The 15,640-nt window shown below is 36.2% G+C and overlaps 2 protein-coding genes and 1 pseudogene across 2 annotated transcripts; 2 read left to right on the forward strand and 1 right to left on the reverse strand.

The window, feature by feature from the left end:
• Positions 1-1,159: 1,159 nt before the first annotated feature.
• Positions 1,160-1,718, forward strand: LOC114711536 (uncharacterized). The gene has a single exon (XM_028895945.1). It carries the CDS (start codon positions 1,161-1,163, stop codon positions 1,638-1,640), a length of 480 nt encoding a protein of 159 aa, XP_028751778.1. The 5' UTR covers position 1,160; the 3' UTR covers positions 1,641-1,718.
• A 1,390-nt stretch (positions 1,719-3,108) lies between these two features.
• On the forward strand, positions 3,109-3,768 carry LOC114711535 (uncharacterized). The gene has a single exon (XM_028895944.1). The coding sequence runs from the start codon at positions 3,219-3,221 to the stop codon at positions 3,594-3,596; it is 378 nt and encodes a 125-aa protein (XP_028751777.1). The 5' UTR covers positions 3,109-3,218; the 3' UTR covers positions 3,597-3,768.
• A 4,706-nt stretch (positions 3,769-8,474) lies between these two features.
• LOC114711530 (protein RRP6-like 3) lies at positions 8,475-14,815 on the reverse strand (annotated as a pseudogene).
• Between the last annotated feature and the right edge of the window lie 825 nt (positions 14,816-15,640).

Consider the following 15,640-nt stretch of genomic DNA (forward strand, 5'->3'; position numbering starts at 1 on the left):
AAAACCAGAGCTAGATTACGATTACATCAAGCTAATTCTCCGCCAGTCAAAAAGCAACGGCTCACACATAACATGACGGAATTAAGTTATTTATATATACCATATCCATAAATACTTGAATTATACATAATAAAATAAAATTCATTAAAAGCAATAAATATGCAAGAGTTTTTCCCTTCAAATAAGACGCCATTATTTACGAAGAGGGAGGGTGAGAGAGGGATAGGAAAGGAATAAGAAAAAGATCCGAGGGAGTCTACACAAAAGAAAGAATGAAATATAATTTTTAAATATATATGTAAAGTGTAACTTATTAAAAAAGATTAGCCTTATCCTAAAAATTGTAACTTACAGCACAAGATTGGAAGGAGTAAAATGCGAGAAGGGGACAGGAATTGAAGAAAGTGATAAAACAGTGTCATCGAGAATCAAGGCAAGAATTAGCCGTGCATGTAGTGGTGCTGAATAATGCCGAGGGAGATGAACCGGATTTTGAGCAGTGATTAGAGGGCTTTAGTATTATCTTTTTCTTTCGGTTTGTTTTTACATGTAATCAATAATCAAACATGCTTAATTACTTCTTGGACTATTCTCTTATTTATTTTATATATATTAATCTTTTGACGATAACGCGGTAATTTCCAAATGCAACCTCTTCAACTCAAGCTTCATTAATTTGCATAGAAATGGCCAATAATGTGCTATCATGATCTATATCTTGGTTTTTTTATATAAAAGGAAACTACTTTATTTCGTGTTTCGGTCGATTCACTACCTCCGTCTTTCTCTATTTGTTTGTCAATAACCAACGGTAGCTCTCATAAAAGAAAATGGGTCTTCGTTAATTATGGCTCAAAATATGAAAATAACGCAAAATGAGAGCTTAATGGGAAAGCTAACAGACGGCTGTAGAAGTAATTAAAATAACAATAAAAGTGAAGACTAAAATACAAAAAGGGTATCAAATGAAAATTAAAGGCTGGATACAAGGGTGGTGGTGGCCGAGAGAGAGAGAGAGAGAGAGAGAGAGAGAGAATCTCGCTTTGTTTATGTCAAATATACCCGGCGCAACCGCAGGACAATCCATGTGCTTCTTCTGTATTTATATGCTTCCCATATTTCTCCTTCTCTGCCATCTTTAATTTCTTCATCACTCACACATGGGAAACTGTTTGATCATCAGAAACAACCAGATATCAGCCCAAGATGATGACGACCTACACGACGAGCAACCCCGTGAATCATTAGAAGTTGAGCAAAAGACGATCGCATCTGGTTCCTCATTCGATCAGCCTGATCCTGCTGCAATGCCGCCTGAAGAAAGCAGCATGAAGAAGAAGAAGAAGAAGAAGATAGGGAAGAAGGTGAGGTTTGAGTTGCAGAAAGATGAAGAAACAAGAAAAGATCAGATTTGCAGAAGAAGTGGATCTGTGAGGATAAAACTGGTGGTGACTCAGGAAGAGTTAAAGAGGATATTAAGGCATGAGAAGGAGTCTCAGCACACAACGCTGGAGCAATTACTAAGTTCTGTGAAACTGAGCGGAAGAGGCAGAACTTGTCAAGTTATTGCAGAAGATGATGGCGGAGCCATAAATGCTTGGAGGCCAACTCTAGAAAGCATACCGGAGGATCAGTTGTGAATATGAAGTATGTAGTGTGATATAACTAGTCACCAAAAAATCTGACTCTCTTGTAAACAATGACCATCTTCCTTTTTGGTTCTCGTTTTGATGTATGCTGAGCTCCTTGTCATAATGAACCATAGCAGCTCCAACTTTTGACAAGTAGAGGAATGTAAAAGGATTGAGCCTTTGTGACTTTCAGCATGTTCATGGTTTCTATATGTGTTGTTCAAGAACGAATTGTCCTTTATTTTGTCTGGGCGGCCAATGAATTTTGTGATCTTTGAAAGACATGCGTCGCCTGTACGTCATATGCATATTCAAAATCATCCAATCAAGATAGCTACTGATCTTGGCCTAAAGACGGGGAAAAAATTGGAGTATCTGTGTGTTAGGCCCACAGAGGCCTATCGCCGTTACCAATCCATCTTATGGAGATTTTTCTTTTTGTAGGAAGAACGAGAGTGAAATTAAAATTGGATACAAGCATGAGGGTGCTTTGATCACATAAACATGGCTTCACATGGGTGCGGGAGAGTAACTTCGACGTATTTTGAAAAAACAAGTAAAGACACATATACTAATAACTCAATGTTACAAACCATATCAAATTCACTTGTAGAAAAATCTTCAGGATGTCTGATTTAGCTTTTTAAAATTTTTTATGCAAATCAATGTAAAACTTTTTTTACACGGTTATCTTGTATATCTTAAAATTATTTTTTACAACTTTAAAAGAATTTGAGAGAGATAAGCTGTTCATAGCACCAAAACAATCATTTTGTAATTTCCCTTTTACTCTCCCCTTGCCCTCATGACCATAATTCTCTTATTCAGCCACTGCCTATAGAGCATCGCCAGGATACATCTAGTTTCAAATTCGATTAGATTTATTTATATATTCATTTAACTAAAGCCCCTCCTTACATAAATATATTCACGCACACATACAAGCAGTGCTTGAAAATTTCATTATTCCATCCCGATCTAAGTAAGTGCGATAAAACAACAGCAGATACAATTCAATTTATCCATATATATGTATTAAATATAATTTTATATGTGAAATTGAAGCATTTTAAGTTTAATTTAAAGATTTAAAAAGACAATAGAAAGAAAAGAAAAGCCAAGAATAATTACAATGGGCAAGTTTTTTCAGTCGTTATTGGCGGCAAACAATGCGTGTATTTGAAGAAACAGAGAATGATTCATTGAAGTTAATTGAAATTAATTTGGTGGCGTGCTCTTAATCTTGAAATTCACCGTCGCCAAAAGCGGAGAAAAAGGCCCCACCCCCCCCCCCCAAAAAAAAACCAAAAAAGACACGCGTCACTTGTCTGGCGAAACCCTATTTGGGTGTCTCCCTCGTTTTTCCCCGCGCGCCTCTCCCCTATTTCGAAACAAAATTCTCTCTCACATGACCATTGACGCATCACATGGCTTCCCTCCCTCTTCCCTCTCCCTCCACTTGTTTTCCCGCCTCTCTGTCTATTAAAATCCCCCCAAACCCCTTCTTCAGCTTCATTCTTCCTCACTCACTTCCATTCTTATCTTCTCACTTTTCAATTTTAGTTTCTCTGTTTCTTCTTCTTCATCATGATCAGAACTAGAGATCTTCAGTTGCGAAGAGCTGATCAATTTCACAAGTTTCTTAAACCCGGAGCCCTCGCCCGCATCCGTGACTCCCGAATCAGTGCTCGATCCCACCGGCTTAGCTCCCTCTGCCAGATCTCTCTTTGCCCCAACTCACCGCCGTCCTCCTCGCGTTCGACTGATGGTCAGCCTCAGATCAACGTCGCCGAGGGTTCCCCTCTCTTTGCCGGGAGGACCTACGGTCCACGGTGCCCTCAAAGGAAGAAGCTCGTGGCCTCCAAGTATGTTTTGTCTGTTGCCGCTGCCCCTTCCAATCTAACACTGAATCTGCCCGATCTCATCACCGATTCGTTTAATAATGACGTTGTTGTCACTAATTAATTATGGCTGTCCCTTTTGTTGAAAAACTGAGGCAATTCTTTTGTTGTAGAATGCAGAGAAGTCTATCTACATTTGTAGATGTCCGGGCCCTGCCCTCTTGGCTCTTCGAATTATGTATGGCAAAAAAATACTCATATAGAACTGAGATTAATAATAAAATTGCAGAAGTCCCAATTTTGTGCATTGAAGTTAGGAAAAATTAAATATAAATTTTTTTTTTGAAATCGTGAAATTATTTTAAAGTTCTAAAAAAAATTTTTACAATAAATTTTATTTGTTTAATTACTAAATTTTTTTAAATTTTTTTTTTTTTAAAAATTTTTGCATTAATAATTAAAAAAGCAATGGTTGATAATTTATATTGACTAGTTTTACAACTTAGGGTGTGATATATTGAGAAAATGTTTTGTCAATCTTTACATTTTAAGTTGTCAATAACTATTTTTTTAATTGTGAATGCAAATTAAAAAAAAGTAATTTAGTAATTAAATAAATAAAATTTATTGTAAAATTTTTTTTTGAGATTTCAGAATAATTTTATGATTTTAAAGGATTTTTTGTATTTGATTCTTTTAAGTGGAACCTGATTGCAATTCACTTTAAAGTTATTTCCACGCGATTATTAGTTTTGATTGCTCCTTAGATCGGGATTTGGGAACATAAATGATAAATCTGATATGAGAGAGCGATGGCCTATGCCCTTGGAGGGTGTCTACTGTTTGTGAATGAAACATAGCAAGCAACTACTGTCTCCAATCTTAACTTTTAGCCTACGTGGCCGGACTTGGAAAGTTCATTTAATAAATAAAATGGAATAAAATTTACAAAAAAGAAGGATTATCTAACAAGCTTGTTTGGTCACAGGATGGATTGGTTGTCAAAAGTGTTTTTCTAAAAGTATTTTTTTATAAAACAAGAGAATTTTTTTATAAATTTATTTTGTATGTCGTAAAGTATTTTTAAAATTATGATTTGATTTTATCAGTATTTGGATAGAAATCAAGTTATAGATATAAAAATATTTTTACAGAAAAAAATCAAGGGAAAATTGCAAATAAAGACCGTGGAATATATAAAATCGCAATTTGGGTCCTTGAATTTGTATAATTGCTGTCAGAGACCCGGTCCCAAATAAGAATTATGAAATGTTGATTAAAAGTCAAAAACGCCCTTCTGCTTTTTTGCAGTCCCTTGTCTACATGCCCTTACTTTATCTTTCTTCACTTTCTAAGTCGTCTCCCTCTTTCTTCATTCTCCGACTTGTCTCCCTCTTCTTGATGATGAACTATACAAATCTCTTGAAGAAATTGAGGCTAACACCATTAGAAATCTCCTTCTTGATGAAGATGGTCCATCTTTTGGTGTTTTTGATGACTCAAGTTTCAATAATTTACCAAAACTGGTGATAACCTGGAAGATTTTGATCTGTTTGGCAGTAGTGGAGGTATGGAGCTAGAAGGCGATGAACATCTAACTATAGGAAAAGGGGCCAATGGTCCAGATAAAGATCCTAGTTGCTTCGAACGTTTTAAACGGAAACTTTCTTTTGTTGAACATTCTTCTAGAACAATTTTTGTTAGAAACATTAACAGCAATGTTGAAGATTTTGAGCTAAAGACTCTCTTTGAGGTGCTTCTTTATTGTTTTACGTTGATAGATGCTATGCTAGAATTCTTAGAAAGCATTTTAGACTTTGAATCTTATAAAAAGTCAATGCAATTTCTTGTTTGTTTTGACAATAATATGGTGATGTCTGAACCAAGTTTGATAAGTTGTTGAAAAGAACAAATTGACAAGTTCTGATACCCACTTCACGACAAGTTCAGTAATGCGAATAACAAGTTTAGGAAAGCAAATAACAACTTCTGATAAGCAATTCATAGAAATTCGAGTTACTGTGTTAAGATGACAGCATTTTCAGATTTCTTTAGCAAATGACAAGTTCTGATACACAATTCATGACAAGTTCAGTAAGGTGAATGACAAGTTTAGTAAGGCGAATGACAACTTTTGATAAGCAATTCATAGAAATTTGAGTTTCTGTGTTAAAATGACAGGTTCTCATTAGGTTTTCATACTTTTTCTGTTAAAATGATTGGATTTTCACATTGATTTATCAAATGACAGGTTCACAATAGAAAATGACAAGTTTCCATAAGATTTTCATACATTTTCATACTGTTTTTGGCTAGAATTGCAATTTGCATATTTTTGACAGCAACAACTTCTGATAAATATGAAATGACAAGTTTATAATGAAAAATGACTAGTTAAGTATGGCAAATGACAAGTTCCCATAATGTTTTCATACATTTTCATACTTTTTCTGTTGGAATTATAATTTGCACATTTCTAACAGCACCTACTTTTGATAAACACGAAATAACAAGTTCATAATGGAAAATGACAAGTTAAGTATGGCAAATGACAATTTTTCATAATATTTTCATACTTTTTCTGCTATGATCACAATTTGCACATTGCTGATAGCAACCACTTTTGATAAACAATAAATGACAAGTCTACAATAGCGAATGACAAGTTAAGTATGTAAAATGACAAATTCCCATAACGTTTCCATACAATTGTAAATTTTTCTGTTAAAATAACAATGTGCAGATTTCTGACAACAAACACTTCTGATAAACAGTAAATTACAAGCCCATAATAGCGAATGATAAGTTAAGTATGTAAAATGACAAGTTCCCATCACGTTTTCATACAATTATAAATTTTTTTGCTGAAATAACAATATGTAGATTTCTGACAGTAACCACTTCTGATTAACATCTTTTATCATCAATTTCACCTCTCATTTCCTCCTAATGTATAAAATTATAGCACCAGAACTCTCATAAGCCCCTCAAGAAGCATGCTCATATCAACACCAACGGCAAATGCACTATGATGATCATATCCACTCACAAGTGCATCATCAACCATGAAATCCCAAATGTAAATTGTCATATCATATGAACAAGAAACTATCAAATTCTACATATAAGGTGAGAACTTTATTCATTTAGCACTGTATTTAAGGCTCGTTTGTTTCTCACATCCCACACCTTGATCGATTTATCCACCGAAATACAGTCATCATACTTGATTTCCACAATTTAGAGCTTTTTTGCAATTATCAGAAGTTGGTACTGTCAGAAATGTGCAAATTGTAATTCCAGCAGAAAAAGTATGAAAATGTATGAAAACGTTATGGGAACTTGTCATTTGTCATACTTAACTTGTCATTTTTCATTGTGAACTTGTCATTTCGTGTTTATCAGAAGTGGTTGCTGTCAGAAATGTACAAACTGTATTTCTAGGAAAAAAAAGTATGAAAATCTTGTAGAAACTTGTCATTTTCTATTATGAACTTGTCATTTTCATAAATCAATGTGGAAATTCAGTCATTTTAACAGAAAAAGTATGAAAACCTAATGAGAACCTGTCATTTTAACAGAGAAATTCAAATTTCTATGAATTGCTTATCAGAAGTTGTCATTCACCTTACTAAACTTGTCATTCACCTTACTGAACTTGTCATGAATTGTGTATAAGAACTTGTCATCTGCTAAAGAAATCTGAAAATGTTGTCATTTTAACACAGAAACTCGAATTTCTATGAATTGCTTATCAGAAGTTGTTATTTTCCTTCCTAAACTTGTTATTCGTATTACTGAACTTGTCGTGAATTGGGTATCAGAACTTGTCAACTTGTTATTTTTAACAACTTATCAAACTTGTTATTTTCAATTATGAACAAAAACTGAAAATTAAAATAGAAATGAAGAATAAAAATCCAGATTTGTTGGGCGTTGTCTGAGCACCAAGCAATCATCGCACACTTGCCGTCGTCGCTGCAACCATCTTCGACTTCAACGCAGAACTCGGTGACAAACTGGAACCCAATTCCCTGTCGAAGCTAGGCTTCAACAATATCCAGCGAGAGTCTTGTTGAGCTTAATTATTGTTTCCCTTGGCATCCTTCTTCTAAGTCCTGTTATTCACTTGCTTTGGGAGAAGGAACAAAGAAGATGACAGAGGGAAAAGAGAGAATGAGAGAAGTTGGGGGAGATGGGGTTAAGGACAAGGAAGTGGGACTGGAGAAGAAGGAGAAGGAAGGGGAATGAGATGAGGAGGAGGAAAAAGAAGCACGGAGAGAAGGATAGAGGGGAAGAAAAGGAAAGAGAAGGAGAGGATAAGATGAAAAAAGACAAGGAGAAGCAGAAGGGCGTTTTTGACTTTTAATCAACATTTCATAATTCTTATTTGGGACCGGGTCTCTGACAGCAATTATACAAATTCAAGGACCCAAATTGCGATTTTATATATTCCACGGTCTTTATTTGCAATTTTCCCAAAAATTAATCTCAATTTGTAAAAAAATACTTTTAGAAAATATTTTTTCCAGACACCTAAAAATAAGACGATATCGAGATGATTCATAATATATGACATTTGTCCGTATGTTTCATATATCATGTTATAATAACGTGTGAATGGATTAAAGTTACAGAACTTCAAACAAACCCAGATCATTATGGACACGGTTAATTAATTGCCTTTCTTTTCTGAATCGGTGAACTTATCCCAGCCTCTAATAACATTTCTTTTACCTCGACTAGCTCAATGGCTATCGGCTAGACGGCTACATAAGAGTTAGGCCTATCGTTTCTTTGACTTCTACCTTGCTTCTTTTCCTCTTTCAACCCCTCGGCAGAGAAATTGAAAACATAACGCTAGCCTGCTATCTCTAGACGTTCCCTCATGTGTTACTTCCAAAGTTTTTCCTTTGTCTGAGCTCCCATAATCATCTTGAACTCTCCATCCTCTTTAGAAGCTCTCCTGACACTCCTTCCAAATTTGCCAAGGCTGCAAATCTTGAGCTTGATGGAATAAAATCTTATCTAACTCGTTAAACATGCTTATTTAAAGATGGTTATATGTAAATAGTACAAACGGATTGAACTCATTTACTTAAATCGGCAGAACTTGAGATGCTAAAGCCTAACTCGGTGTAGCCTGTTCCCATATCAAGTTACTGATACGTGCAATTAGGACACAGAAATTTGTACAACTTTCCATCGTATTTCAAAGTTCCGCCCCTGTAAATAACCTAAGGTGGCAAGAATGTAGAGCAACAAATACGAACAAATAGTAGCATCGGAGGTCCCAAAATAAGGTCGTTGCAAGTCACGTGCCAGCAGCAGATGTCTGTCTGAGCGGATTGTAGACACTGAATTCACCGAAATCCCTTCTGCCACTGGCAAAAACATTGTCCGTCGTCAAACCCTTGGAACAAATGGTTAATAATAATTCAGTTGCTAGGCATCATATTGTAAGCGCATCATGAATAACTGGAATTATATGCATGTTTGCTCCCAATCATGAATGCTATGAAGCGGGGGAAATACAAAGAAAATGAGAATGAAAATAAAAAAAAGAAAATGAACTATTCCACCTGCTGCAGCCTGCAAATTGAGATAGAACGATAGCATCCTATAAGAACAAAACAGTAACTCAGAAGCATTTGCAGCAACACATCATGAGATACGACTGATGGGATAGTTCCAAGCAGATGAAGCAATAACAGGGGAGAAGACGGTGCAACAAACAATAGACATTCTTAAATTAGAACTGTGTATTCCCACAATTTCAAGATGAGGCAAATACACCTCTAGACTAAATGCTCGCCACTTCAACAATTTATGCTACTAACTAAGCAGACGAACAGATCATTATCTAATAATTAAAGTACCTGTGATTTATGTCCCAGCCAGCAGGTAGAAACCGTGGTTTGACAGATTCAACAAAAACTTGTCTCCATCTCTGACAAAACTGACGAATGCCATCCTCGCCATATTCCTTCAGTAAATGTTCAACAACTTGCTTTCCATGTGGTCCATGTCCTAAGAGTGACAGTTTTGGATTATGTTTCGCTTCAGCAGACTCTTCATCTCTAGGGGATAAGTCATCAATTCCATTTGGAGCCCTTCTGCTTAGACAGCTATCATCGGGATCTACAGCAGAGGTACTTAACTCATTAGAACCAGAATTTTTATCTGTGCTCACATGTTCAGTTAAGATAGCAGAGGCAGCTCCGTTAACTCCAGCGTCAGAAGATGCATTGGGGTTTCCAGCATCATCCTTTACCGTAATAAGCTCTCTACTTTCTCCATTGCCTGTTGCTTTATTTGCAGATGAACCATCCAGAGCATTTAAATTTGATGTGTCCAGAACTCCCATTGTGGGTGAGCAATCACCATGATTTTCCTGTACTGTCTCCATAGCAGCACCTCTTAAATGTTTAAATGAATATCCTCTCTTCTTCTCAAATCGTCTTCTCTCGTGTGGACTCATGCCAACTAGCAATGCTCTCTCCAAATCTTCCTCAGATATCTCCCTTCCTCCATAGTACCTCTTCACAGTCTGCAAACAAAATCACAAAGATGTCAAATACCCATGCTTATAGATTAGTGTTTTTTTTTTTAAAAAAAAGCTGTTTAAGAACTTTTCTAAACAATCACAATCAGTTAATAACTATATAAATCAAGGAAAAAAGAGAGCCTAATTTAGAAATCACGCTTGAACACTCAAAAAGACCATGTGTCATCATGTAGGGTCCGTGATAACCATGAATCTTACTAAATGCTTACAGACAGAAATGAGATCATACCTCAGTCAGTTCATCACGGCGATTGGGAGGCATTCTTGGTCCATGGCGCAGAAGAGCCATGGCAGCCGTTCGCAACTGCAAGGGAGAAACACCTCCCTCTTCAGAGGCTACTTCAGATGCTCGTCCTGGATCAATTACCCTCTGAACATAGAGAGGAATCCCAAATTCAGCTGCTATCTTTCTCTTGTATTTCTCTGCAGCAGCATGGGCGACTTCATGACAGTCCACACAAAGCAGGACAATATCATGAGAACGATGGCTTTTCAAATGCTCAGGAAAATGTATTCTATAGCATGATGGGATTATCCGGTACCGCAAGTAGTGATTTCCTTCACCACAGCCAACACATATGTTTTTCTTGCTCTGGATATAAAAATCATTGTCTTCGTCTTCTGGGCGACCTTTTGGTTCAAAAAGAAGCATTATAGCAGGTGGATCTTCATCAATTAGTTTTGCCAAATCCCGACTGAGGTACCTGTAAAATAGAAGATGAATCAGCAAAACGACTTCTTTTACAAATAGAACAGAAGCAAGTGAAAAGTGCACCTACCATTCAAGCTTCTTCCGGTCACAGTAACAAAGCAGCCGCCCATCATTAGCATAAATCCGACAATTATGATAAACAGGAGATTTACAAGAGAATTTCTGAACAAACAATCTCGAGAAGCCTTCCGAGAAACTTGTTTTGAGTTTCTTACACTATGGTGTTTATAGGCTATCATAGGTCTCAGATTACTGCTAACCAACAAAGAATAATTAAAAAGAGAAATTGGACAACTCCCATTTGGACCAAGGCACTTCTGAAGAATTACTGAATAAATATCTTCGGTGTTACCTAAATTGTCTGTAAGCAAATCATAGACATCACTTAGGTGGCTGCCAACGATAGGAGATGGAGAAGAGAACATGGAATTGACACCCATTTCTATATTTATATCAGCCTGAGCTATGACACTGCATATTTCCGAGTCACTTGCCGGAGGCTGATTTGCCAAAGCAACAATTGACTGGTCTGGTAATACATATTTCAAGCTCTCATCATGGACGCGAGCCTGGAAAGATGAATATACAGCAAAACAAACCAATCAACCTATAAGCAATCAACCTATAAGCAATTTCCTTGTGGAATACCTTTAAAACTCTACAGTAAAATGTAGACCTCAAGAATTATGAGTCTGTTCATTAGGGATATAAAACTTAAGGTGGTAATAGAAGATTAATATCACAACCAATGTGACATAGAAATACCAATGTAACTTCCGTTTTTTTAGCAATGAAATACCAAACTAATTATATGAACAAATAAATAAATAAGTTCTCTGATAAAAATATGTCAACTACATGTAAACTTCCAGGAACTCAATACTCAAAGCAAAATCAAATATTATTTCTGTTGTATAAGAAAATAAAGGTGTTTTAAGGCTACGGAGATTACGCCTGTGTGGTGGAAAAAGATGATGTCCTGCCTGTTCTCTGTTTGTGTTAAGGTGAATAGTACTAGCCATCCCTATTCATCAAGTCAATCAACAGAGTCGAGAAATACTGATCCTTAGAGTAGGAGAACCATTCTTAAATTTTAGCCATGTTTTGGGAACATATACAAATTTTAACTTACCATGAGGTCTCTCCATGCACATAGTCGCCTCACAAGGTTCTGAAACTGAATTATAGAAAAAGAAGAAGCTCGTCTGTTAGAACCATATAGCAAACTGAAGAGACACTACCTCAAACTTGTGCTGAAAGAAGCAAACCTGAGTTTCACTCGAAACTGAAGAACTCTCACCACTCACATATCGTGAAAATAATGATAATGCAGCAGATTCCCCTGGAGAAGCTTCAATCTCTTTTGTGAAGAGTTGCAAACAAGTCATGTTGGAACGTCGACCAGCCTCTCGAAGAAAATGGAATTTGTCATCGGAAGCAGAGTTTTCTGATACCATAAATTCAGAATTTTGATGCAACAAATTTCAGAAAGTCAAGTCCTAAAGAGTAATCAAGTAGACAAAACGTAAAGGAAAGCTCTTCAGCCAATGCAACTTGCTAATAAGCCTCATATTGAATGGAAAAATCAAAACAGTTATCCTGGACTTCCACTTTTTTGGTCTCATTCCTCACAACATCAAACAAGGCATACCATTATCCAGTTGTTTGAGCTCAGTGATCAAACAATTTGCAATATACAACAAATAGTGTGCATCTGTTTGTGCATAATGTATCATTGCTGCTGAGAGGGGACGTTGTCTCCAGTCTTCACGCTGCAATTAAATTTTGAAAAAAAAAAATGAAGAAAATGAAAAACAAGAAGAGACAGAGAAGTAGGTAGAAGGAGCAAGCCAAGAAGGTAGCCAATCTAGCCTCCAATTAAAAAATTTCCAAAACGGAAATTGTCTCTGCTCTAGAGACGGTAACCTGCTGTACACTACAGATAAATCAATAAAAAAAGAGCCTTAGATGTTAAATCCGCGCTATTTAACTTATCTACAGCTTTGGCTTGGACAACCAATTCATTCAATAGAGGAAAATCGTGCATGATCAAGGTCAAACCTGATATAATTTATTTGTTGTCACACCACAATAAGTTTCAAGTAGATAAGCGAGTGATTTCTGTGGCTTTGACAGCACTTCACATGCCTGCATTACAGGAATGCAAATTGATAGAATAAAGGGTGCCAAACCATGAGAAAATGCAACCTTTTCTTGTCACTATCATGCTTACAAGACATTTCTACAAGGTACATGGCATCTAAAATAGAATCCAATGACATTAGCACAACTTGGTTATCTCACCTTTGAGGTATCAAATAGATTAACAACGTAGATATGAAAATCTCTCTGTAGCCAGACAATATCATTGTCAGCTCCATGAAACACCTATCCACAAATTTTCACATGATTAAAACACAGACTTTTAAATCAACTCTAGAATATAATCAATGAATAACAAAATCTAATCCCGAGAGAACTAGGAGTCATCCACGCCCACTAAGATATGTTAATAACCGCTTTTTTTTAAATATTTAAGCTATTAGGTGAAGGCAGGAGATTGATTTTATTATAATCTCCAACAAACACACACAGAGGTATGAACAATTCTCACAATTATTACCAGAATAAGTGCAATACAGCTTTCACGAAACTCAATTATTAAAGTGGATAATAGTTTTCATCAGATAATTTCATGCAGATACAATTGAATACATGTTTCCGAGTTCTATATAGTTGAACATTCCAGACATATGACAGAAATAACTTACATACTTTACAAATTATAGGATTTGCAAAAACCGGGCGAAGAATGCCCATTAAATCATGCAGGGCAATTGTGTCAATCATAATCCTCCAGCTGTGTAGAAATCTGCTTGATATAAAAAATGTATACATCAAAGATTGATCCCAAAAAATTAGATCATATATCAGATAAGAGAATTTAGGACAAGCATAAATTGACCTGAACTAATGCTGTAAACCCAAGAAAAGATCGCAAAGTATGTTGTTCTGTGTCCACAGCAAAGAACCTCTCTTTATTTAATACATCGACAAGCTCCTTTAATTGCAACTCTGTATCAATCCAAACATATGTATCTTTCTTCTTCAGCTCCTCAATCTCAGTACTGATTTCTAATTGAGGCTGAGGTCTTTAAATAAGGCTGTAATCTCTGCCTCAAAAGGATGGGAGTTTGAAGCCCTCTCTGTGAAAGCAACAATAAACTTAGCTTAACCAAAATATACGTTCACCAAGCAAGCACTTGCTGAGGTTAAAATTGAAATGCCCGTCTCGTTATTTGCGCAGATAAAGAATAAGCTTCACATGAGTTTATTGGTATCAAATTTTCCACCGCGTAAAATTGAACACTCGTTGCTGCGACCAACACAATGTCTTTAGCAGTGTCGTCTAAATGTTACTAATACATAAAATTTAGCCTTTTCTGGATTATTTTCATTAGCAGAATTATTGAAATGAAGCTGTTAGGTACTTCTTTTTTTGTAAGTAATTTCCAATAGCTTTACCATATTCTACCGTTTGTGGACTGACTGCTTATTTGCTTGACCGGACCAAGCTATTTCAAAAATTTCATAATAGTTCAACTGGTAAAAAAGTTCGTTGCTTTCCATCCAGAAATGCTAGCCTCAGAGATTTGGAAGCATACCAAAATAAGAAAAATTAAGTTTAAAAAATGTCTCCCATGCAATTTCTAACTGAGCAGCAGGATTAAGAAAAGAATTTTTTTTAATGAATAAACGCATAAACTTCATCTATAACTCCTTCAGTTTCTCTGGTTATCAAATAAAGTGACGCCATTGTACATTAAAAGCGCAAGAAATGTACCATCGGTAGAGTTGTTGAGCTTCAAGTGCTTGAACGCAGTGTACGAGTTATCGCTCGCTAATACTCGCTTAAAGCATACTGTGGCTTCGGGTCGGCATGTAAGTAACACAAACTTGGCGGATTCTTCCGCTTACGCCCGACTGCGGTACCGAGCAGTAAAGTAGATTGACACAACCGCCAAAGAAGCGATCGCAAAAGCCACTCGCATCTTGTATCCATATTCCATATTATTTCTCTTTTCTTCTTCTTCGCTTTCTTCGAGCCAGCCCCGCCCAGCTCCGGTTTTTCGTACAGACACACTATCGGAGGCGGTCACCGTTCCCGCCGCCGCGACTAACATGCGCTCTTGTTGCGGGCTTATGCGGCGAAGTAAAATGTGGGCATCTATTCAGGCCCAAAAAACACTGATCTATTAAACGAATATAGGCTCAGAGTCTAAGGACCATTTAGCTGGAGATAATTGGGCTGCGATGAAGGAAGCCTGAATTCTATACCGAACCACTCTTCATCAAATAATTGAAGTATTAAATGATTAATAAAGTCATTATTACGGCGTATAATAATTTGAGGGAAAACAGTTAAACAAATGTGTGAAGAAAACAAATTCATTCATGAAGTCAGCTTTTAGACATGAATCACGGTTGAAATCTGAAATTTGGTTGATGCATTGGATATCACATTAAGGTTTACGTGATATCAGGATTGTTAAATCTGAATGGAGATTCTTTAGACTGTCGACTTCTATTTGTGCTTGGCAGCACTGTTTCAGGGAATGAGGTCGATGCAGGTCATGGAACATGAAGCAAGAAACCAGCACATTAATTACTGTTCTTTTTCTGCCTGCAGACCACTTACGAGTCGTCCAGTGAAAGGAGTGTGCGTGAAGTATTTTTTCATATGAATATCTGAAGAATCATATTTGAATATTGCCAAACTAAATTTAATACTACCTCTGCTCCTAAATATAAAAGTTAGTTGACTAATTTGAGTAAATTAAGAAACTAAGTTAAGTTAGTTATTTGTAATAAATAAGTGTTTTTTTCT

The sequence above is a fragment of the Neltuma alba genome, unplaced genomic scaffold (assembly GCF_004799145.2).
Source record: "Neltuma alba isolate B1F8T4 unplaced genomic scaffold, ASM479914v2 tig00011293_pilon, whole genome shotgun sequence".
In the NCBI taxonomy this organism is placed as follows: Eukaryota; Viridiplantae; Streptophyta; class Magnoliopsida; order Fabales; family Fabaceae; genus Neltuma; species Neltuma alba.

Bases quoted from the DNA above. Each gene is read 5' to 3' on its own strand.
- LOC114711535 (XM_028895944.1), top strand. From the start codon at position 3,219: ATGATCAGAACTAGAGATCTTCAGTTGCGAAGAGCTGATCAATTTCAC.
- LOC114711536 (XM_028895945.1), top strand. From the start codon at position 1,161: ATGGGAAACTGTTTGATCATCAGAAACAACCAGATATCAGCCCAAGAT.